Source organism: Macaca mulatta, chromosome 8 (assembly GCF_049350105.2).
Source record: "Macaca mulatta isolate MMU2019108-1 chromosome 8, T2T-MMU8v2.0, whole genome shotgun sequence".
NCBI lineage: Eukaryota > Metazoa > Chordata > Mammalia > Primates > Cercopithecidae > Macaca > Macaca mulatta.
In genome coordinates, this window is record NC_133413.1 from 143,573,766 (window position 1) to 143,598,599 (window position 24,834).

General features: G+C 50.6%; 1 protein-coding gene across 1 annotated transcript in view; it reads left to right on the forward strand.

Moving 5' to 3' along the window:
* Positions 1-524: 524 nt before the first annotated feature.
* Positions 525-24,834, forward strand: part of CCN4 (cellular communication network factor 4) — a 40,574-nt gene continuing 16,264 nt past the window's right edge. Inside the window, exons 1-2 of the mRNA XM_001087371.4 lie at positions 525-840; positions 22,723-23,002. Coding sequence (XP_001087371.1) covers positions 772-840; positions 22,723-23,002 — 349 coding nt within the window. The 5' untranslated portion in view covers positions 525-771. The remainder of the gene's footprint in view (positions 841-22,722; positions 23,003-24,834) is intronic.

Genomic DNA, 24,834 nt, shown 5'->3' on the forward strand with positions numbered 1-24,834 from the left:
TGAGATAAGGAGTTTGAGACCAACCTGGCCAATATGGTGAAACCTCGCCTCTACTAAAAGTACAAAAATTAGCTGAGCGTGGTGGCACATGCCTGTAATCTCAGCTACTCAGGAAGCTGAGGCAGGAGAATTGCTTGAGCATGGGAGACAGAGGTTGCGGTGAGCAGAGATCGCACCACTGCACTCCAGCCTGGCCGACAGAGCAAGACTGTCTCAAAAAAAAAAAAAAAAAAAAAAGAAAAGAAAAGAAAAAAGAAAACCAGAAGTAGGAGCAGCCTAAAGAAATGACAGGGAGTTGATTTTCCACTGGGAGCCCCTCAAAGCCCACACACCCGCCTGCCTGGAGTAACAGCGTATCTGCCGCCATCCTGCACCCTCCCACGCTCCCGCTCCCTGTGGTCGTGGAAGACCTAGGCAGGATGACCCCAGCTCCTCTGTGAGAATTTCACGCCCTAGTGTGAAGTCATAGCCTTGTAACTTTCCCTTTAAGAACTGTCAGAGCTGGGGAGGCTGGCCAAGTTCAGGCTGGAGGTGGGGACAGAGGGAAGAAAGAAAAAAAAAAAGAGAGGCAGGAAAAGTTTTTTCAGAGGAAAATGCAGGGTTTGTCCTTCACCCTGACGTCAGATCTTGCTTTAATAAAACCCCCCAAGGGCTGCGGAAGAGGCATATCTGCTGCTCCTGATGGGCCGGACAGTCTGGGCCCAGCTCCCCCGAGAGGTGGTCGGATCCTCTGGGCTCCTCGGTCGATGCCTGTGCCACTGACGTCCAGGCATGAGGTGGTTCCTGCCCTGGATGCTGGCAGCAGTGACAGCAGCAGCCACCAGCGGCGTCCTGGCCACGGTAAGTCCTGCCTGGAGGGGCTCAGAGGGACACCTGGCTCCCTTCCCCACTGGGTCCTGCTGTATGGGGGTTGGCGGGAAGGATGAAAAGGGCTGGGAAGGTTTGGGGAAGGAAGGTGGCCACAGGGCAAGGGCAAAGCTCTGGGTGAGGAGTCAACTGCTCAGGTTGGCTGAAGCTGGCAGGGTGAGGAGGATGGTGCGACACTTGGGGAAACAAACTACACAGGTCCAGCCTGCCCTCTCTCCCCACCTGAACCAGTGCAGAAAGAACGGGACCCTCAGCAGAACTGGGAGTCAGGGGCCCGGGCTCCAGACCCGTCTTTGCCTAACCTGGCTGTGTGGCCTTGGGTGGGTCACTTACCCTCCCAGAGCGGTGTAAAGCGAGGAAGTTGTCAGGAGACTTCTAGAGTCTCTGAGTTTGAAAACTCCAAGACTCCAAGCATTGGAGATACTGTGAGGATGGGAGATGGAAAAAGCAAAAAAAAAAAAAAAAAAGGAAAGAAAAATGCCAGCTTTCAACAAAAGCTCCTTATTGAGCGAGCAGTGCCCAGGGTGATGCCGAACCCCAACTGCTGTCACCTCCAGTCTGCACAGCCCTCTGCAGTCTGTAGAGTGTCCATACTTGGCTCCTGCCTAGGAAGCCTGCTGTTCCAGGGTGGGGGTGATGGGGCACCCCAAGATCTCTCTCTCTCTTCTACCTGCACCCCAGGGTACACCAAGTGGAAGGGACAAAGGTCTGCACCTCCAAAAGCCAGGGGAGTCACATATGTGACCATGTAGAGCCAGCCTGCTAGGGCCAGGCATGGTGAGGGAAAGGCAGAGGCAGGCAGTGCAAGGAGGGCAGGAGGTGGGCACCTGGCAGCTTCTGAGCCCCAGATTCCACAGTCCAGGGCAGGACCTGCTCCTGGCAGAACAGCCTAGAGACAGAGGGGTGATGGCAAGAGGGTGTTTATCCCCAGCTGACACTGACGGCTTCCTTGGGGATTAAGCAGCCCCCTTCACAGATGAGGAAACCGAGTGTTGGGGTTAAGCCACTTGCCAGAACCAGACTCTGTGTCTGCTTCAGCCAGAACTGAGGCCGAGAGCCGACAGCAAACTGAGAGCTGGGAAATGGGAATTCCTCGCAATGCCTTCGTGTGTGTAATGACGGCTGGGGGTGAGTCTGTCTCGTCTATGGTTAAATCCTCATGCCTGGCATCGTGCCGGCCTGTAGTTGGTTCAGAACCACCTCACCAGAAAGTTATCAGCTCCACTTCACAAATGAAAGAAATGGAGTGAGAGCAAGTAAAGGACTTGCCCAGGATCTCCTCATTAAGAAATGGCCAGGGCCCAAACTTAGATCTTTTGATGCCAAATTCTAACCATTCCTACTTAGGGGAGGCTGCCCATGTCCTACAGGAGTGCCCAGAAGGAGCTAAGTCGGTCTTTATTTTGGCTCTGGGTACGGCTGCGCCTTTATGTGGGTACAGCTTTGCAGGCTGCCCTGTCTGGGAGGGCAGGGAGTGGATGGAGAAAAGGTAAGAGTTTGAGAGAAGCCCAAGTCTGAGTGGGCAGAGGAGGTGAGAGGTTTAAGCATGAGTCCAAGTATACTGGAGCCCCGGTCAGCTCCTGGAACAGCCAGTGCTGAGGAGGAGTAAAGGACAGAGCCAAGGACTCAGCCAGAGGAGACCAGCAAAGGAGCAGAGCATGTGGAGGGACCCAGGCAGCAGGATGGAGGGAAGGCTCCTGGGACCAGCACAGGGTACCTCTTTTCTAGGCAGCCCCTGCCTGGGGAACCCAGACCACCCGACCCACGCTTGTTTCATGATTTAGACGCTTCTGGGACAAAGGTGTGCACGGCACTGGAGTTCTCAGGGCATCCCGAAAGCCCTGCCTGCTGTGTGGGCTGTGAGACTGATAGAAACAAGCTGGACTCCACTCAGACACCAGCCTTGTTTCACAGCCAAATTCCATACATGGCCACCCTCCTGAATGAATATGCAAGGGGAGCACACGTCCAACCAGGGTCCCAGTCAGATCTTAATGGAAAAAATGGTTGTAAATGTTCATATAGAAGAAAATGTATATGAGAATTGCCAAGAAAACTTTGAGGAAGTAGAGTTACGAGGGGGACTTCTCTGGGAGATATGAAAGCGTTCTGGAAAGGTTCTGCAGTGGAAGGAGGAAGATGGCAGTCCAGGAGGAGATCAGCGGAGGAGGATGGCACCCAAGCGATCTCAGGAACAGCCAAGTGTATTTAGGAATTTAATCTGTGCTAAAGGTGTATGGCAGATATGACTTATGTTTTCAGCTCTTTATTCTTTCTTCTACATTTATTGTGTCTACCATGTGCTAAGAGAAAGGGACTCCATTTAATGTGCATTAGCAAGTACTGGGCCAACACATGTATAAGACCTACCCCAGTTCATCCAACATTTATTAGGCACATTCTACAATTCCCATAACAATATTATTTACAAGTGCAATTATCCCCCTTCACAGATGCGAAAACTGAGACTCGGAGAGGTTAATTTGTCAAAGGTCACACAGCCAGTAATCAGGGGAGCTGACATTTGAACCTCGGTCCAGCTCTTGGTAATGGAGCCTCCTGCCTCCCTGGTCCAAGCACTTGTGCAGAAACCAGGAGCATGTTGTCCCTGCCCCCACAGAGCTTACTGGCTAGCGGGGCAGGTGACAGGGGCAACGTCAGCCAAAGTAGAGCGGCTGGAATTAGGCTCTGCTACTGGCCGTGTCAGCGTCAGTAAGTCCTGTTGCCACCTCAGACCTCACTTTCCTCATTTGTTAATCGGACTAACAGTCTCATCACACCAAGCTCCCTGCTGCTGAACGTGAAAATGTGACTGAGGAACGCCTCTCAGAAGCGTGTAATTCAGCAAACGAATGCTGCATGATAAATTCCTGGGCAAGCATGAGGCCTGTGGTGGTCTATGTATAGGTCTACAGGTGAGACCCACATCCTCCCTCCCGTATCAACACATGTGGGATGTGCACAGCTGCCCTGTGTGTGTGAGAGAGGGTGTGCGGGGGTATGCGTATGGTGTGTATGTGGGGTGTGTGTGGGGTGTGTGTGGGGTGTGTGTGGGGGTGCGTGTGTGGTGTGTATGTGTGTGTGCCTGTGTTGTGTGTGGGGGGGATGGTGTGGGGGGAGTGCGTGTGGGGTGTGTGTGTGTGGTGTGTGGAGGGTGTGTGTGTGGGTTTGTGTGTTGTGTGTGTGGTGTGTGTGTGTGGTATGTGCGTGGGGTGTGTGTGTGCATGTGTGGTGGGGGGTGTGTGTGTGGGTGTGGTGTGTGTGGTATGTGTGAAGGGTGTGTGTGGTGTGTATGGGGGTGTGTGTGCTGTGTGTGGTGTGTGTGAAGGGTGTGTGTGGTCTGTGTGGGGGGGTGTGTGGTGTGTATGGGGGGCGGTGTGCTGTGTGTGTGTTGTGTGTGTGGTGTGTGTGTGGGGTATGTGCCTGGGGTGTGTGGGGGGGATGTGTGGTGTGTGTGTGTGGTGTTTGTTGTGTGTGGAGTATGTGGTGTGTGTGTGGTGTGTGTGAGTGTGTGGTATGTGTGGGTTTGTGTGGTGTGTGTGGTGTGTGTGGGGTATGTGCGTGGGGTGTGTGTGTGCATGTGTGGTGGGGGTGTGGTGTGTGTGGTGTGTGTGTGGTGTGTGTGTGGTGTTTGTTGTGTGTGGTGTGTGTGGTGTGTGTGTGGTGTATGTGGGTTTGTGTGGTGTGTGTGGTGTGTGTGTGGTATGTGTGTGGGGTGTGTGTGTGCATGTGTGGTGGGGGGTGTGGTGTGTGTGGTGTGTGTGAAGGGTGTGTTTGGTGTGTGTGGGGGTGTGTGTGGTGTGTGTGGGGGTGTGTGTGGTGTGTGTGGTGTGTGTGAAGGGCGTGTGTGGTGTGTGCGGGGGGCAGTGTGCTGTGTGTGTGTTGTGTGTGTGGTGTGTTTGTGGGGTGTGTGCCTGGGGTATGTGGGGGGGATGTGTGGTATGTGTATATGGTATTTGTTGCATGTGATGTGTGTGTGGTACATGTGTGTGTGGTGTGTGTGTGGTATGTGTGTGGTGTGTGTGAGTGTGTGATGTGTGTGTTGAGTGTATATGTGGTGTGTTTGTGTGTGAGTGGTGTGTGTGTATGTATGTGGTGTGTGTGTATTGAGTGTGTATATGGTGTGTTTCTGTGTGTGGTGCTTGTGTGTGTGGTGTGTGTGTGATGTCTGTGTATGTGTGTGGTGTGTGTGTTGAGTGCGTATGTGGTCTGTGTGTGTGTGGTGTGGTGTGTGTGTGTATGTGTGTGGTGTGTATTGTGTACGTGGTGTGCTTGTGTGTGTGTGGTGTGTGTGGTGCTTGTGTGTGGTGTGTGCACGTTTGTGGTGTGTGTGTATTGAGTGTGTATGTGGTGTGCTTGTGTGTGTGTGGTGTGCGTGTGTGGTGTGGTGTGTGTGTGTGAACCCTGTGTTTGGGTGTGAGACACAAATTCATTCTCTGCTTCCAGAAGCAACTGCAGAATAATGTGGGTCAAGTATATGGCAAAATATCCCCTTTAGAAAACAGAGAATGTGAACAATATGGCTTTTCACACCTCCTGTTTAGAGTTGGAATCTGAGTGAAGATTTCAAACCCATCCAGGCCCCACACCCCCAACTCCCCACCCAGAGCTTCCTTGGGCTCCCTGAACCCCCTGCTGCCAGCTCAGGGCCCCTCCAGCCCACATTTTATCTTGGATGCTGGCAAGAGCACGGCACTGAAAGGCATTTCCCCCTCGGCATGGCATTTGGAGAAGGAGTGGGCACGGGAACAGGCCTCCGCCCAACCAGCTCCTTGAGAGACAAAATGCTACCTTGTGGGCTGGGCAGCACTCCTGGCCTTGTGGGCTGGGTAGCACTCTTGGCTCCACAGCAAGGCCCCCCGCCAATGCCACCCCAAGGTTTTAGAAAAGGCTCCTACCCTGTGCCAGCAAAGCACCTACATGCCAGGAGGCTGCCCTTGGCTTTGTATAAACAGCAACCCAGGGATCTTCCCAGGAACCTCAGCCATCCTCTGGGCAGCAGGGAGGCAAACTCCAAGGGAGGTGGGCTCTGATATGGGAGCAAGGATGGCAAAGCAGGTGGGTTCCTGGGAGGGGCTGAGAAGGGTGCCAACCACAGCCAGGAAGCAAAGCGAGCCAGGCAGGGTCACTGTGGGGGTTTCAAAGCAGGGCTTCAGCACAGCTGTCTCCCCATTCAAGGACACTGTGGTGGGCCCTGCATCCCTGTGATATGGATGATGGCAAGGGTTCACACCGAGCATGTGCCCACTTGCACACACCTGTGAGGCAGGGGTGTTGCTGTAATCTAGACCAGCATGGGCCAGTCAGTAGCCACGTGCGGCAGGAGGCCACTCAGCACTTGAAATGAGGCTGGTCCCAGCTGAGATGTTCCGGAAGCATGAGATACACCATTGATTCCAGAGACATGGTATGAATGCAGGAGCACAATATTCCCATTAATAATTTTTATATTAACTCCATATTGAAATGATAATGTTTTGAATATACTGGGTTAAACAAAATCTATTATTCCACTAAATTTCATCTGTTTCTTATTACTTTTTAATACTGCTACTAGAAAATGTAAAATTTCGTCTATGGCTCTCATTGTATTTTACTAGACAGTGTTGGCCTAGAAAGACACAAGTGTGCCTAAGGCTATGATAACAGGTGGGGAGGGAGAAATGCCGAGCGTTCTAATCCCAGCGTCTCCACTAACGGGCTGTGCACCCTCAGGCAAGTAGCCCAGCTTTTCTGAGCCAGGATCATCTCTGTATAAAGGAATATATTAATATTAGTACTATTGGCTTCTCAGGGATGTTGAATGAAGCAGAAACAAAGCACAGAAGACCCCAAAACACCCAAGGGGAGGATTCCATTGTTCCAATAGCAGGACGGGGGATTCCAACTTGGGTGGATGCACCAGCCGCAGGCAAGGCCCAATTCAGTGGGCAGGGGCCTATAAAGACCTCAGGCCAGGTGGCTGGGAGGAGGGGCAGGCTGACGGGCAGGCTGATGGGCGGGCTGTCCTGACTCAATGCCGGGCATGTGTTCTAAAGATACCACAGATTCCATACCCTGGCCAGCTTACCTGGGGGGTCAATGAACACTTTTGGGTTCTTGTGTAGGAGAAAGAAATGATTATGATGATGATGAAGATGATGATGATGATGGTGCCTGTAGGTGAGGCGTGTCTTACTAACTTGAGTCAGGGTGACATGGTCCCTCCATGCCAACTGTGAGTTTCTGAGCCTGTTTTCTTTTTCATGGACCCCAACAGTCTCACGTATATGCCCAGCCACTTCCAGTTTCCGGAGGTGTGGTGGTGAGTGGCCTCTCTGTTGGAGGATGATTCCAGTGTGGAACAGATGTTTATATTAGCAGAGAGGAGTATGTTTAGGACTCAGAGGGGGAAGCTCAGAGAACACGGGAGATGGTGAAAAACATGTTCTGGAACCCTGAACCAGAATTCCTAGAAAGACCTCACCCTCACACATCTGCACACTAACCAGCACCCTGATGATTCTTGTGTACGCTTGATTTCAAAGAGCAGTGACTGGGATAGACTCTAGTCTGTCCCCCAGCTCTGACATTCCATTAACCAGTCAGCTCCCCTCCTCCTCCTCCTCCTGCTCTCTGGGAAAGAAGGAAGAGAGACAGAGTCAAGGGAGAAGAGACTGCCTCGCAAATGTGAATGATGGGCATTCCAGGGGATGCGATAAAATCTGAGCCCGCCCACCCCACGGACTCCAATCTGGAGGCAAGTTCAGGCTTGGGGCTTTGAGTGTGGATCTGCTAAGTCTTGATTAGGGGTGGGGGGTGGGGTGAGAGAAAACGAGAGCCCAGGCCCAAAGGAAAAGAAGGGAGGGGTCCAGCCTGCACCTCTAGGAATCCTGCTTTGAGTCTGGGAGTGGAGAAAGGCATGTGTGCTATGAGCCTGCCCATAGCTGGGAGGGGATGGAGGGGGATAATTCTAAGAGTAGGGGAACATCCTGACAGAGCAGGGACTCATAGCCCTGCCCTCAGAGCAGAACAGTAGACTCCTCGCCTAGAGAGCTAGAAGACCAGGGGGAAATAGACCCTGCTGTGTGGCTTTAGGCAAGCTACTTGCCTTCTCTGTGCTCATTTTCTCATCTTGAAAGTGAGGAGATTGGACTTGATCCCCAAGCTGGCTTCCAGCTGGAGCCACCGTATATTCCGAGAGTCCACTCATTCATCCATCAGGCAGGTCCATCACTGAACAAGCAGCAGGGAGCTCATGCTGCTGCTTCTCTAGAAAGGGGTTGTCGGCACCCAAAATGTGTCCCTTCCTCTACGTGTCTGTTTAGATGTGCTTTGTCCCTCTTACAGTGTCCAGAAAAGTCCTCCTTTCAGCCCACGTCTCTTTTGTCAACCCGCAAAGCGTAGCTGTGTTCCTGGCCCACAGCATCCTCATAAAACTGAAAATCACATCAGCACCTTGACGTCCGAGGGGTCCCACCATCTCGGTGGTTTCCCAATTAGGCTCTCGGCCTGCTCTTCCTACACAAGTCTGTTTTCCCAGCCTCTTCCTTTGGTTCTTCTCCCATTCACCTTCTTTTCTACTTCATGAGCCTCGCTGTCAAACACTCCTGAATTCCACCTCTGTGCACATGGCCAAGCTATTCCTTCGCTCTGAAATGCCTTCCCCATCCTTCTCTGATTCATGAAATTGAAGCCATCTGAAATGGCGGCCTCCCCCAAATGGAGCTGCAGACGTCCTCCTGTGGACACCCATGGGTTCCTGTTCTTGCCCATGCGGAAGGAAACACGTCACCCAGCTGGGACTCTCTGCTGGCCTTGCCCTGTGTTTGAGCCACCCTCCCTCCTCCCCCCACCCTCCTGCAAAGCCAAGCCCTTTGTTGTTCCCTGACCACCTGTGCTCTCAGACCCCGGGGCCTTTGCACATGCTGTGCCCTCTGCCAGGCTTGCCCATACACCCTGCCTGCTCCATTGCTCTGTCACTGTCTATGCCTGCACATTGCAAGTTTTCACGGTGTACTTCCTGACAGAATGAATTAAAGCGAGAACCAGACCTGGTGTGGGCTGGAGAGAATATGTGTATAGGAGATGGGGGAGGCAGGGAAGGAACACCCCTGATTTTTTTTAAGTGGAAGCTTCATGCTGGGGAGGAACAGGAGGGAATCTGGCAAGAGGGCCTGGATCCAACTGCTAAGAGGACTGAATGGCAAGCAGCAGCTTAAGGGCTTGGTTCTGGAGCACAGAATGAGGAGTCAGGAGACCGGGGTCTCTGCAGCATCTCTGAGCCTCAGTGTCTTTATCTGAAAAGGGAAACAAGAAGAACGCCCCTCTGCCCATGCTTGTGCTCCAGGCAGGGTAGTGCAGTGGTGAAGAGGAGGCAGGCAGCACACAGCCTGGGTCAAGAGCCAGCTCCACCACATCCCAGCCCCAAGCCCTGACATTTCCTGGGCCTCGGTGTCTCATCTGTAAAATGGATGTAAATGCCCATGTCACAGAGACCTTAGGACTAAGAAAGCGGTTGGGTGTGGAGCATGTGTCGAGAAGGGGCTTGGAGGAGCCATAATTAGACAGAAAATGTCAAGGTGCTTTGAGATTAGACAGTGTTGCCTCGTGGTCCTTCTGGGAGCTCATGGACAACAGAGCTGGTAGGTGCTGCATGGAGTGAGACTGCAGCCACCTGTCTTCCCAGCCATGCTATTTGTATTTAAATCTGTCCCCTATATACACACACACACACGCACACACAGGCACGCATGCCAGCTGACTTCCTTGACAACTGTTTCTGGCCCTGTGCTCCAGTGGCCAACTCCTGATACTTGCAAACTTTGGCTCTTAGATGATCAAAGAGCCAGCCCTTAATGTGAGCCAAGGCCCATGGCGAGCCCCTTCCCACAGGTCTCATCTGATGCTCGCGAGAGCCCTGTGTGGCAGGAGCTCCTATTAGCCTCATTTTAAAGAGGAGAAAACTGAGGCACAGAGAGTTTTACGCACTTCCACGGCATCCAAGGTTCAGAACACCACCATGTGCCCCAAGCAGGCTGCCCAGACCAGCTCCCAGGGGTGTATTTGTGTGTCAGTCCCTTAGGCCAGTTCTGTTTGTCCCCATCTGAGCCAGGGATCCAATGCAGGAGGAGGGAAGGGAGATGGAGTCACACTCTGGGCGGTGGAGGGAGGACAGATAGACTTTATCCCCTCTTTATTTCCCTGATCCGCGAATCATTGTCAGATGTGGAAGGCCCACAGCGATCCCTTCATCCCAGCCTGCTCTTGTTACAGAGAAAGCAACTTGTCCAAGGCCACCAGCATCGGCATGAGGAATGGAGCCCAGGGCTTCTCCCCTCCAGGGAAGGAGCTCAGGAGACTGGAAGATGATCCCCACTACCCCACTCCACCCTTGTAGGTGGAAAAAGCCTGAGCTCAATGATAGCAAAGAGCTTCATTCTTCCACCCATGTCTGTGTTCACTGTGGCTCCATGACTGGGCCCCTCTGTGGTCAACCCATAGCCACCGCCAAGCCCAAGCCTGGGACATGAAAGGCCCTCGGTTACGTTTGGTTATTCGAATGAACTGAACAGTGGGCAAGAACAGAGTGCCTTAGAGGTCGCTGGAGGAGGATGGGACCTGGAGTCGAAACAGCTGACTGTGTCATTTTCTTGTTTTGTTGCAACCTTTTTGGGTCTCAGTTTCCCCATCTGTCAAATTGGGGCCATCAGTGCTGACCTCATGGGGTTGTTTTGATGATCAGGAAATGGATTTCAGGAAAGACCACTGTCTTCCCCAGGGGAGGGAGCAAGCATCCTCTGTCCTGGGCCCCGACTGCCTTCTCCATGTCCTTGAACACTAAGCCCTAGCAATATGGCCCACTGGTCATCCCGTGTCATGCCATGTTGCTTCTACCTGCACACCCCTGCTCATGTACGTCCCCAGCTTCAATGCCCTCTCTGCCCACCCTCTCGTCAATTTCCACTCATCCTTTAGGATTTGGTGCAAATGCCTGCTCCTCCAGGAAGCACTCTCTGCTCCTACTCCCACCCTCAGGCCCTTTCCCCTCTTCATCTCACCCTCATAGTCCTTACCTAGACTATGCTGAGTTACCTTATAGGGTGGCCCTTAGGTGTGAAGCCTTAAGAAACGGAGGCTTTGAGTCCCAGGGCTAAGGTTCAAATCTCAACGTTGCCATTTGCTAGTGGCTTTGGAAAATTTATCTGACCTTTACCTTTTTGTGACTCAGTTTACTCATCTAAAGAATGAGGAAACTGATAATAAAAGCAGCCTGCTTCTTAGGATGATCACGAGGACTAAATTACTTACTTAAAATGCAGATGATCTTGATGCAAAGAAACCATCTGTTAAAAAAAATTATTTGGGACAGTGCAATTTGAATGTGGACTGGGTATTAACTAGAGAAAGTTACAAAATTGTAACAAATTTATTGGTGTGATAATTGCATGGGGTTACATTTTTCTTAAAAATTCCTCACAATTTAGAGACACACTGGAGAATTTCAGGTAAAAATCTCAGGATGTCTAGGATTCGCTAGATTTTCAAGAATAAAAAAACATACAGTCAGCCGTGGTGGCTCATGCCTGTAATCCCAGCACTTTGGGAGGCTGAGGTGGGTGGATCACTTGAGGTCGGGAGCTCGAGACCAGCTTGGCTAACATGGTGAAACCCCATCTCTACTAAAAAATACAAAAATTAGCCGGGTGTACACCTGTACTCCCAGCTACTCCGGAGGCTGAAGAACAAGAGTAACTTGAACTCTGGAGGCAGAGGTTGCAGTGAGACGAGATCATGCCACTGCACTCCAGCCTAGAAGACAGAGCAAGAGTCAGTCTCAAAAACAAAACAAAACAAAAACCGTACATGTGTGGGGACAATAGAAGAAACAAGATCAACTAAGTGTTGGTAATTATCAAAGCTGCCGATGCATGTGTAGGTTCGTTATATTATTCTCTTAGCTTGTGTGAATATTTAAATATGTCTCTAGCAAAGAACACGGTTTAAATTTGTGTAGAGTATTCAGTATTTTTTGTTGTGGTTTTCTCACTACTCTCTAAAACTGTGAGAACATTCAACATTCTTTCCCCTGCTCAGTAAGCAGGTCTCATGCAGTTAAATGAAAATGATGTATTTTACCCTTGATGTTTTGTTAAAACGACTGAAAATGGGAGAACACCAAACAGAGTAGTTCCCGATGAAAAGACCCTTAATTTCTTCACCTCCCTGGACAAACAGGGTTATCATATGGTGGGCAGGCTCTTACAAAAATGTCATGAACCATCTATGGCCCTCAGGCTGTAGCTTTTGACCTTTATAATGCGGTTGCCTGTTTTACGTTCCTGTCTCCTTGGAGGCTGGATGTTCTCGGAGGCTTTGTCCTTGACACTGGGCACTGCATGTGGGACTTAGTAGATGCTTTATATATAGATTGACTAATGAGTGAATGCATGAGTGAACACATGAACGAGGGCTCGTTATTTGGAAAAAAACCTGGCTTCTTGCCCCTTGTACCCTCTTCATGTAAAGTTGACTTCCCCTGCCTGCATGTTTATAAAACCAAGTAGTAGAAAATCTCAAAAACCTTCTACATCCCATAACATGCAGCCTGGCCAACAACTTTCTGGAAACCACCCTTGGAAGATTCCGGGCAGTGCGGTGGGGGAAGGAGGGCAATGTACCTGGCTCAGGCACCTTTCACGGGTTTGGAGCGAAGAGCTTTCAAAGAAGGTGATCGACCCAGGACCACTGTCCCAGGTCCCACTTGAAGGGGAGCCCCCACCAGGGCCCGGGGTACAGGTGCCTAGGGGTGCATGAGCCAGAGGTGTTGGGAAAAGAGGTGTTTGTTACCTGTGGCTGACTCAGAGGCACCCGATGGGCTTTGAAATAAGCGTGGGGAAGACATGGGCACCGGCCAGGCCTGCATTCTCTCACAGCCCCAAGGGCTTCTCTCTTCAGCAAAGCAGTGAACAGAAACTGCTTCCAGCAGGACAATGCTGTCCTGAAAGCCCCCCCGGGGCCAGCTGGGGATGGCTCCGGCCATTCCTGCCTCAACCCTGCCCCCTAGTGGAGTAGCTAGGTGCAGCCTTCCGACCGTCCACACTGCTCACGGAGCACTTGCCCAGGGTGTGCCAGGCTCAGTGCCGGGCACCCAGGAGGCAGGAAAGGGCAACCCGTCCCTGAGAAGCCCCACAAGAGCTCCTCACTCTTCTTCTGGGGGCCTTGGCAACCTGGGCTCAACTCCACTGCTATCCTCCCAGGGAGTGAGGACCCTGCCTTGTTCATCTGAACAGCAGGCACATCGTAGACGCTTGGTACACGTGTGTGATGGGCGGGTGGAGGCATGAATAAATGAATGAGGGAGCCGTGCAGCAAGGTGGTTACAAGTTAGGGCTCTGGAGGGACACTCTGGGGCAATAGACCACTTTCCAGCTGCGAGATCTTGAGCAAGATTCTTAAGCTCTTGGAGCTTCACTTTCCTCATCTGTGAACGAGGGATGACATTAATAACTGCTCCCTAGGGCTGCTGAAGGATGTTGACATCACTGTCATTTTACAAATGACGAAACAAACTCAGAGCAGATGAGCACGGCTCCAGGTTCCAAAGCTGGGAGTGGCAGGAGGTTGGGGGATTGTCAAATGGGGCCCCCTCACTGCCGATGACATGCCCTTTCTGCACATCCCATGCCCTGTTCACCAGTAAACTGCACACACTCTTAGAAGAGAATGGGATCTGTCTCCTTCATCAAACGGGACGTTTCAGGTATCCTGGGCAGTCCATCGCACCGCTGCTAGCCTCCCGCTTTCTGTTCCTATGCCTATTGCTAAGCATTTTTGTAAAAATGAAGTAAAACTGATATGCAAAGGTCAAACTATAGACTTGCCTCTTCCCAAGTCAACTTTCAAAGAGCTGAAATACATCATAATAAGTTACCACTCACCTTGAAATGTTATCTCAAAAATACATATGAAACATTTCCTACAGGGGCTTTATTTTTTTTCCTTCCCAATTTTAATCAGCTTAAGTTTGTCCAATAAGTATGATTGAAGGGATCCCTTCGTCACTGTTCACCTGCCTACTGATAACCCTGTTTGTCCAGCGGAGTTAAGGACTTAAGGGTCTTATCATTGGGAGATACTCCTTTTGGTTTTCTCCCATTTTTCAGTCATTTTAACAAAATATCAAGGATAAAATACACCATTTTCATTTAACTACACTAGATCTGCTTGCACAGCAATTGTGTCACCCTGATGAATCACAGAATGCGGTATGTCCTGCAGGTCTGCGTGAGCTGCGATCTGAAAGCGGCTTAGTGGTGTGGGTGGGTAATGCACATGGGTGTGGGTTGTACAAGTCAGATGTTAAAAAAGCAAGATGGTCTAAAATCCCCACACTTTTCCCTTATCCCTGCCCAGTGTTCTAAGGCAGTGGTTCCTATTTCTGTAAAAATCCCCAAGGGTTGCTGGTCAAACTACGGATTCCAGCCTTCAGTCTAGAGAAACTTAAGGCGAATATTCGAAGAGGGATCTAGGAATCGGGTTTTTTTCACTCTGTCACCCAGGCTAGCGTGCAGTGGTGCAATCTCTGCTCACTACAGCCTCTGCCTCCCGGGTTCAAGCAATTCTCCTGCCTCAGCCTCCTGAGCAGCTGGAACTATAGGCATGTGCCACTACATCCAGCTAATGTTTGTATTTTTAGTACAGACAGGGTTTTGCCATGTTGACCAGGCTGGTCTCAAACTCCTTGACCTCAAGTGATCCACCCTCCTCAGCCTCCCAAAGTACTAGGATTACAGGTGTGAACCACATGCCTGGCCCAGGAATCTGTATTTTAACAAGTTTCACAGGCCAGTGATTCTGAAACTTTGGGGCATTCAGAACCATCTGGAAACAATCCCAATGCCCAGGCTCCTCCCAGGCTCCTTAGGTTGGGATCTCTGAGTAGAGTGTCCGTTAAAGTCCCAGGGTGGTTGTACTTTGCAGTGAAGTTTGGAAATCAGCATCATAGTACCTGAGTAGTTAGGAGGGGTTGCTGAGGAGGGAGAGGCATGGCAGGAGGAGTCTCAGTGGGGTAGGTGGGGCCAGGTGGGCTCAGAGGCTGCAGCAGGCAGAACTGAGCAGGACCAGGCTGTGCCTGAGCAAGCCCTGGGCATCTTGCCTGCAGAAGCATCGCGGAGTGGCCACCACCTGTGTCTTCCCCATAAACACAACGGCATCTGCAGAGTCTGTTTCCAGAAGTACATCATAAAAGAGACTTTTATGTGAACATCTGCAATTTGGAAATACCAAGGCTGTTTTTTGTTTTGTTTTGTTTTGTTTGTGTTTTGCTTTGTTTTGTTTTGTTTTTCCCCCTCCTCTGGCCTTTCCTAGACAACATTCTCCTTGACTTATGATCTTTTCTCCTTTTTGCCTTCTTGGCTTCTGTTGTTGGACAGAATGATGCAGGCTCCATATGACAGTGTGTTTGCAAAGATCATTTTCTCTATCTGCAGAATGGTCCCAGTCACCCCAGTTCAGGTGGTTCATGGTGGATAAGAAGATAGCAGCCAGGACTCTCTGGGGACTCTACAGGACAAGTTATGGGACAGGCTCCTGCCTATGGCTGGGGAAAACAAGCATAGGTTCCAACCCCCAAGGAAAATGAGACCCTGGTAGAAACCTCAGAGGGTCCCAGGGGCCCAAGCAAGCATCCTGGGGTTCGAGGATGAGCCCCAGCCCCCAGAAGGAAAGTACTGTTTGTGAGATCCAACAGAAACCTCTGGGAAAATGTGCTGGTCTTTTTTTTCTATTGTTTAGCCGCGAAGAGATTACTCTAAACGTTCATTTTCTCCTAATTACCTCTCTCTCCCAAACCCAGGCAAGTCAAGCAAATAGGTATTTGTTTTGCACAAATACCTATTGCTTACACAGAAATGGGTTTACCGTTTTTATTTTGACAAAGACCATACTCTCATTGTCCACTAAAGATAAGGGCCAGGTGTGGCTTAGGGGCCCGAGCTCCAGGGCTTCTTCATTGCAGGGCACCACAGCTGTGGCATGGGAGTCCCGCCAGCAGCCAAATCAGGGTACTAGAGGCTGGGATGATACAGCTGGGTTACTTATGGAGTGACAGCTCTGACCCAGAGGCGCTACACGTTTTCTTTAGGATGTGTTGGTGTTCTGGACCAACAGAGACACCCCCAGAAAGGCCCCAGACCAAGCATTCAATGTCAGCGCACATACATGTCCCAGACGTTCCCCCAATGACTCCCCATCATGATAGGCCTGGGTGCACTGAGGAGATGCACTGAGGAAAGGGTGGGGCTGGTGGTACCTGGGCCCTTGGATGACTCCGCAAGTGGATGTGCAAGGAATGGGGAGTTAAGAGCCCACATAGGATGCACAGACAGAGGTGATGTGGGAAACTCTCATCTCCCTTCTCTGGCTGAGCACTTCCCCCACTCCTTTTTTTGGGGGTGGAAAAAAAGAGTCATTCGGTGAAAAGAGCTGCAAACCAAACTTAAGGACAGGTAGACATGCCATGCCATCCTAGATGTTGAAGGAGCTGATGGTGCGCACGCGTGTGTGTATGGTGTGTGTGTGTGTGTGTCTGTGTGTGTGTGTGTGTGAGGGGCGGGGGGGGAGAGAGAGAGAGAGAGAGAGAGAGAGAGAGAGAGAGAGACCCTACACTGGCCTTCCAGACAGCTGAAGCCCCAGTGAGAAGGCTTCCAGGGATGCTCAGAGGATGCCTGCCTCAGCCTGCCTGGGGCCGAGGGAGGCCACCATTGGATGGGTACAAGGTCCCAGGGATCACTCTGGAATTAAGGTCCCAAAACAAATTGGGAGGTTCTAAGATGTCACCTCGCCACCCCTACACCCCAAGCTACTGCCAGGGGTTCTCGGACAAGCTTTTTCATTAGAAGCTGATGTCATTCACTATAAATGCCACCTGCCCAGGAGGAGTCCCAGTGAAAGCCGCCGTGGCACCATGCACCTCCAGTTGATCAGGGCCCCAGAGCAGCTTTGGAGTGGAGCAGGAAGGTGGAAGTGAAACTGTGACTTTCGTAATGATTTCTCAGGGAGACGTGGAGACTGTAAGCACAGGCTTAGAGTCCAGCACTTCAGACTGGAGTCCTTCTGCCTTTACCTGCTCATACAGGGGCAGATGGGGAAAGGAGTTCTAAGATGACTCGCAGCGTTACAACTCACCGACCCTCCAGAAGTTCTGGCCATGAGACCCCTCCCAGCCCGCACTTTTCAGCAATGAGCAGCATTTGTTGTCTCCGGAAGCTGAGTGTTCACGCACTAGACCACCCGAATGGCAGCTTAGGCTGGACTTCAAGGGAGAAGCCGGGCAGTGGGCCGTTATCAGCTCAGCTTTGGCAACAACAAGAACCCTGAAGGGACAGGTACCCCCACACAGGGACCCAGCTATGTCTCAGGATCCCGAAGCCTCTCCTTGAGCTCCCAGCCCCCATGAAATATTTGTTTTGCTCAAGATCTGATGGGAGCATGTCCCCAAAGTTCGTATGTGCACAGTGTTCCCTGTGCAGCGATCAGAGGCAAAAGAGTTAATGGCTCAAAAGCTCTGGACAAGGCAGACCTCGGTTCTGTCCCTGACTACCTGACCTGTGTGGCCTTGTACAAGTCATTTAACCTCTGTGTGCCTCCGTGTCCTCACCACTCAGGGGAACATTAGCAGGCCTGCCTTGTGATTTGCTAGGGGATTCTATGAGATAGTGCATACAAAGTTCTCCATATAGTATGAGCCCTCACTCAAATCTTAGGTATGTTGATTGTAAGGGCCTGTGAGTTTGTGCGTGCAGGGGAACAGATGGGCAGCATGTGGTTTCTACTTTCAAGGGATGACAGATTCGTTGGGGAAATGAACATGCACTCGTTTATTCATCCTATCAACAGATGCTTATTGACACCTACTATGTGTCAGGCTTTGTGAAGCTTGATGTCCCTCTACAACTGCCAGCCCAAATAATTGTCTAGCCGCTTCTTGATTACCTCCACTGGTGGTACAGTCACTACCTTTCAGCTTTTTTTTTTTTTTTTCATCAGAAAATTCTCCCTCATGTACAGTAGCGGGAAAAACGTGAGCTGAAACAGATCTAGATTCAAATCCAAGTTCTGTCGCTTACTAGATGTTGGGCCTGGGCAAGCCACTTTACTGATCTGTTAAATGAGAGTAATGATACCAGTCACTGTGCAGAAGACAAATGAGATCAGCCAGTCACTGAGGGCTCGGGCAAGACTGTCGCCCAGTGGTCATCCGAGTGATGTTTTTCGATAGATGGACTAGCAGGAGGAATTCCAGCTGTGACCTCGTTTGATGCTCACTTCCAGTCATTTGGGAGCTAAGCAATGGTAGCAATGCCATTTTACAGAGGAGAAGACAGGCTCAGAAAGTGAACTCCCAGAGTGACATGAACAGTGACAAAGGCTGGACTGGATGCAGTGTGGTGTTTCTAAAACACAAGTCTAACCCTGCCATCCTCCTGCTAAAATCCTTCAACAAACCATTCTTCTAGACCTCAGCCCAAAGCAAGGCATTCGAGGTCTTCCTTGATGTATGCTGTGCCTTGAACCCATCCTCATCCTTCCTAGCCTTCACCTCCTCCTGCCTGTACCCTGCACCCTACACTAGGCTCTCCAGGCTCCAGGCCCTGGCACACGTTGCCAGCTCAGTGCCTGTGCACCTGAGGGTCCTTGTGCATTGGGTACCATCTCCTCCTTCCTCACGGATCTATTCCCACCTGCTCTTCAAAACCCACTCCCAGCGCCTCCTGTCTTGGGAAGCCCTCTTTAGCCCCAGCACACACACAGCCCAGCCACTCCCCTGTCATCCCACAGGCAGGTCTGCTTGGTTCTCACACTGCATCCCCAGCACCTAGTGCTGCACCTGACACAAAACAAAAGCTGACTACAGATGTGTTGAATAAATAAATGAAAGGGAGAATAAATAAATGAAAGGGAGAATGAATAAATGAGTGCACATCATCGTTAGAGCATTGATTGCACTGAATTGTGATCATTATTTATGTGTCTATTGGCCTCGCTAGGTGGAGAGCCAGTCAGGGGCTCTGTCTTATGCACCTTCGTCTCCTCCCAGCCTGGCACAAAGCCTGTGCAGAGTAAGGATTTAAGAATTCTCTGTCCCTAGAATGACTCAGTCAGTGTGCACATCCCCAGCTGAACTGTCAGTGCTGGAGGGCGGAAACCGCCCTCGTGCCAGTCATCTGCTTTCCCTCGTGCTCACACAGAGAGGCGAGGCTTGGTCGATTATCAGGAGTCTGGACTCACTAGTGGCCTGCAGACACATACCCTAAGTATGTATCCATGCTGGACATACCCCAGGTATGATGTGCCAATGCTGGACAAGGCAGCTGGTGCTCAGAGGCTCACACACCACCCAGCAGTCCTCAGGCCCTGAGGTCCAGAGGTTTTTCCCCTGCACAGATCTTGTCCAGCACCTTCTCCCCTGGCCTTAGTCTGGGAGGTTTTCTACCACTAGATGGTGCCAACTGCAAAGGCTGGCTCAGCTGACTGCCCACAGCCCTTCCTCCTCTGCCCAGGGATGTCATAAGGGGCTCCCCTGTCCAAGGGAGGACTTCTCTGCAGCTTCCCCTAACCAGCTGTGTGCCCTGGCACCTCCAGGCACTCAGAAAGGAAGCTTCCTTCTGGGCATCTTTGACTTGGGATGTAGACAGGATGGATAGTGATCCCAGGAGTGGGATACCCACCCGGTTCCAGCCCATTCCAGCTCAGCTCAAAGTGTCCAGATCCCCAGCTCTGTTCTGGGCACAGTGGGGTCAGGGAGGACACACAACCAAATGGGTGTAAGAGGAGACAGACTTCTGTGTGCCATGTGACATGTGCCAGGCCCTACCTAGTGTTGCCACATCCACAATGCCCCTTCACCCTTCCAACTGGCCCCAAAGGGAGGTGAGCGTGATTGTGCCCATATCACAGATGGGAATGCTGAGGCTCAGAAAGATGAAGATGCTGTTCCAAGGCCACATGGAAAGAATTTCTGTCGGACTGTTTCAGGTTGCATGTTCTTTTCTTGACACTCAAACTTAGTGCCCAGAGGAGAGGTTCCGGTACATGATGCCTTGAATATCAAAGATATCAAAGCCCTTTTAGCCGACAATCCCCCATCCATCCATTTCACCATTTAACACACATGAAGCCCTACTGTGTGCCCTGTGGTGTGTTTCAGGCGCACAAGAGATGCAAGGCCCAGGCTCTGCCCTTTCCAAGTTCACATTCCAGTGAGAGAGGCAAGGGCAGGGAAGGCTTCCTGGAGGCGAGGGCATCTTTATTTCCTCTGCCAAGAGCATGTCCTGAGTGTGGCTCTCAGAGATGGTCTGCTAGTGCTCGTGAGGCTCTGAGGCTTCTAGACTCATGGCCTAACAAGGAGACGTCTCTCCCCAAAGTCAAAAAGAGGTGTGTGTGTGTGTGTGTGTGTGTGTGTGTGTGTGTGTGTTTACTGATTTGGAAATGTAGGGGTTTTCTTGCATCCTGTTGTGTTTTTGAGGAAACACAAACAAGAGCAGGCTAACTAGTGCCTCCTAGGTGAATGCCACCCAGCACTGCCAACCCCGAGAGCTCTCTGTTCCCCACCAGCAAGGCCTTCCGAGGCCACGTGGCCCACAGAGCCTTCCTCCCTGCAGGGGGCCGCAGGCAAGATGTTTTTTGCCATTCTGGTGTCTGGGCCATAACAGAGAAGCTACCCGTATGTTCCCAGTGAAGACTGGCACTGTGCAGGCACTTTGTGGGGGCCTGCCCCACCCTGCCCTCACCCCATGGAGTTCACAGGCATTAACCTCCAAACACACACAGATATCTAATTTCTGAGGCTGCCTAGCGACTTAAGGGAAAGCAAGGCACACGCAGGTCAGCGAGTCAGGAGAGTCTGCCCAGAGAAAGGGGCCCCAGGTTAAAAAGATAGGAGGGCCTCTCAGCCACAGGGAACTGCATCACAGCGGCCTTGAAGTAGGGAAAGGGTGGATTTGACCAAGTCCTGAAATTAAGCTTAAAGTCGGGTTTTGTCTGTTGACTTGCAAGGGCTTTATTTATCGCATCAATATTTACTACATTTATTATGCGCCAGGCTCAGAGCCTAGACAGACTAATTCAGAAATTCATCTGAACCACTTTCCTCGTCCCTGGTCCTTCAAGGTGCGAGAGTGGACCCCACTCTCCTGGGCAGAGCAATTACTGCCCTGGTGTTCAGAGAGCTTCCATTCCTCCTTGGGATGCCCAGCACTTTGCACAGTAAATCCCTCGAGTTGTAGTAAATCACCTCTAATACTTGCCTCTCCCATAAGCTGTGGATTCCCTAATCATAGGGACTTTTAAAACTTATCTCCAAATGTCTAAAACTTAAGAGAGACTATGACCTACCTCTGTGAATGTTTGTTGAGTGAATGAAAGAACCCAGAGGAGGCAAAAGTAAAAGCTGTTGCAATGAGAGTTAGGAGATTAATGTGCACCTTGGCCTTGCTGTGAACTGTGTCATCCTGGGAGTGTCCATCTGTCTCTTTGGGTCTTGCTTTCCTCCCCTGAAAAGGAGGAAAGAATTTGTCTGAATAGCTCAGCACTGGAACCTGGTGTTCAGAGTGGAAAGCAGATCTGTAACCCCACAAAGCAGGTTCCTCTGCTTCCAGATGGAGGAAGCAGCCCAGAGCCCAGCCAGCCCCCTGCCCCAGCCCCACAGAAGCCCTGGTTTCTCCCTGCTTACTTCGGAACTCAGGCGTCAATGATGGGAAATGCTGGGCAGGATGCCCCATGGCCTGCCCAGGAGTAGGACTGACTCAAAGCCTGGCTCCAGCCCCCGCTCCTATGTCTTCAGGCGATTCTCTTCCTCTCGTAGACCCAGGTCTCCTTTGAGATCGAGCAAAGGGCACAGATGGGATTCAGGGGGGCAACCAGATGGGACGGCAGGTGATGGGAGCTGGAAATAGTGGCAGCTTGAAGCTTCTGCACTCAGACACCCGGGCATCTCCATCTGCCATTCCTCGGGCCTGGGCAGCTCTTTGGGCCTTGGTTTCCCTTCCCAGCTGGCCTGTTGTTATGTTCATCATATTTGCCAAAATAAAGATGAAGCTGTTGGCTGGGGGATGGGAATGGGGATGCTGGGGAGGAGTGCCAGTTGGTAGCATGGAGTGTGTGTGTGTTGGGTGGGGGGTCTCATTGCCCTGAGAACAAAATAAAAGGGCGCCTCCATGTAGGGCTGGTGCTGGCAAAGGAAGCGCAACTCACTCCCCAAGGGCTGGGGCCCATGCAGCTGCCAGGAGCTCTAAAACTGAACACCTGCCGCTGTACCACGACAGCCCTTTCCGGATACTCAGAGGGGAAAAACATAATAAAAGGTCAGCGGGCCGAAACTGGTGTTAAATAGGAGTCCTCTGACTCAGAGAGGCCTTAAGAACTCTTGATGAGTGACGGAACTGGCCCTGCAGGTCCTCAGAGAAGAGACATGGGATCCGAGCCCCGCACAGCCACATGACTCACAGCCAGCTTCCACCTGCTCAGGGCCTCAGCTTCCTCCCTGTAAACTGAGGCCACCTCACTTACCTTGGGGCTGCAGGGACAATCACTCAAGAAAGGAAAGGAGCAGGCGCTGAGGTGGAATTGCGGCCCCGCCGCTGACCAGCAGAGGGATTCAGGCAATTGGTTTAACTTCGCTGCATATTGGGTTCCTCTGTTCTATTTGTTTTATTGAATATAAAGGAGATGTTTGGCTGTCAAAAGCATGATAGAAAAAATCATTTTCTGAAAACTTTTTGAACAGTATGAAGACAGGAATGCAATGGCAGGTCCCTTCGGGCATTGAAACCCCTGCCTCAGCAGCCCTCCTTCCCCTCTGCCCTTCCCCTGCAGGCCCTCTCTCCAGCCCCTACAACCATGGACTTTACCCCAGCTCCACTGGAGGACACCTCCTCACGCCCCCAATTCTGCAAGTGGCCATGTGAGTGCCCACCGTCCCCACCCCGCTGCCCGCTGGGGGTCAGCCTCATCACAGATGGCTGTGAATGCTGTAAGATGTGTGCTCAGCAGCTTGGGGACAACTGCACGGAGGCTGCCATCTGTGACCCCCACCGGGGCCTCTACTGTGACTACAGCGGGGACCGCCCGAGGTACGCAATAGGAGTGTGTGCACGTAAGTGAGTCCCTCCATACCTTCTGACCAGCCCCTTAGCACCCCCAGCTCTGGCCCCAAACCCCCCTCCCTTGGCACCCCTACAGCCTTTCACCTGGCCAGGCTTCTGTTCAGCAGGAGATACACCCCATGGTCAGAGGCCAGAGGCTGGGCCCTACCTGGGAAGGGGAGGGAAGGGGAAGGGAAGGGGGAGGGAAGGATGCCTGCACTCATTTCACCTCCAGAACTTTGCTTTCTGCTTTATTCTCAGTCCTGGAAGCACATTCATGGCTGTCCCCAAGGAAGAGGGAGACGCCATGAAATACCTAAGCCTGGTTTTATTCTCTTAGTAGTAGGACCTTTTAATGAATGCCCGTGGCCTACCAGGACACACCAGCATACTATAGAACTCCAAATATTTTGGTAATATTGTAAATTAAAATAATATGGTTTTAAAAATACAGTAGCCTTGAAAGAATGAAAACCAGTAGCCTGCAGTCATCCCTTCCCACCAGCTACCTACATTTCTCAGTTACTACAGTCATTTTAATTTTCTAGTTATTTCTTCCCAGAGCTACTACTATAAAATACACCTTCTGCTATATCTTAATTGCCTTGATATATCAATTTTTTATAATCTATTAATATTCTGAGATAGTTGATGATTTAGCTCCTCAGTATCACCTGATATATCCCTACCTTCCAAATAACATTGCCATAATTTTTGGTTATACAATCATCAGTATTTATAATATTATGACTATGTAAATATTGTTCACTGCAGTATGAGATCATGTACTTGTTTGAATTTCCTTCCTTATGATGCTTTTTGTTTTTCCTGGACTTTCTAATGGCCTTTGCTTTTTCTTTATTCTTGGTCTATTATGATATCCTCCTGTTTGGAGGTGGTGGTGGTTGTTGTTGTTGGTTATTGTTTTCTTTGGTCTTCAAGTGCTCCATCATGGGTATTCTGTCCTTTTTTGTTCCAAGACACCTCCTTTATGAAACTTTCTGACCTCCTGCTTCTCTCTGGGCTTGTACTCCCTTGAATTGTGTAAGCATTACCCAAAATACGTGACTCATCAGATTCAGAGAGGTAACTAGGTATTATGATGCAGCAGCCTAACTTCTGAAAACTTCCACAAAGTCTCAAACCCAAAAGTTCCCTTCTTCCCTTAGTGCTGAATCAAGTCTTCCCCTTAACTATGACTCCGTATACACCCCATCACATAGTCACACACAATATAGTCTCTCATCCTCAGCTAACCATTATATTTTTTGAGGTGGATTGTCAATGAGGGTTATGCACGTTGTTTGAAGTCAAACAATTTTATTTTATCTGAACCTCATGGTTAATTTATGACAGTTTCTTCTCTTTTATCATTGGTTCATGCTTCAACTTTCACACCAATCCTTTTGTCTTTGTCTTTCTGTGAATAACCATCCCACTTCTCCCATCTTTCTAATTTTTCTTCTTTTACTGAAACTCGTTAGCAGCCACATAAAAGTTACGTTCAAAGAGAACTTGCAGCATCACCTGCTCAGAATCATCTGATGTGTTGGTTATAAATGTTATTCCTGAGCCCCACCCCAGACTTGTTGAATTAGAGTCTCTGGAAGTGGGAATGAGGATCCATTCCTTTAACAAGACTCCCAGATGATTCTCATGCATGCTAAAGTTCAATAACTGCTGCTAATATACTGTCAGTCATCTGTTCCCTCCCCATAACCCAGGTAGGGAAACCTGGCCTGGACTTCTTACACTAGAACCACCTCCAGTTATATAAGCCTGTCTCATAATTTATTCCCCCTGTGAAAACTGTTCTTCAAGGTCATTAAAAAGATAATTCTGT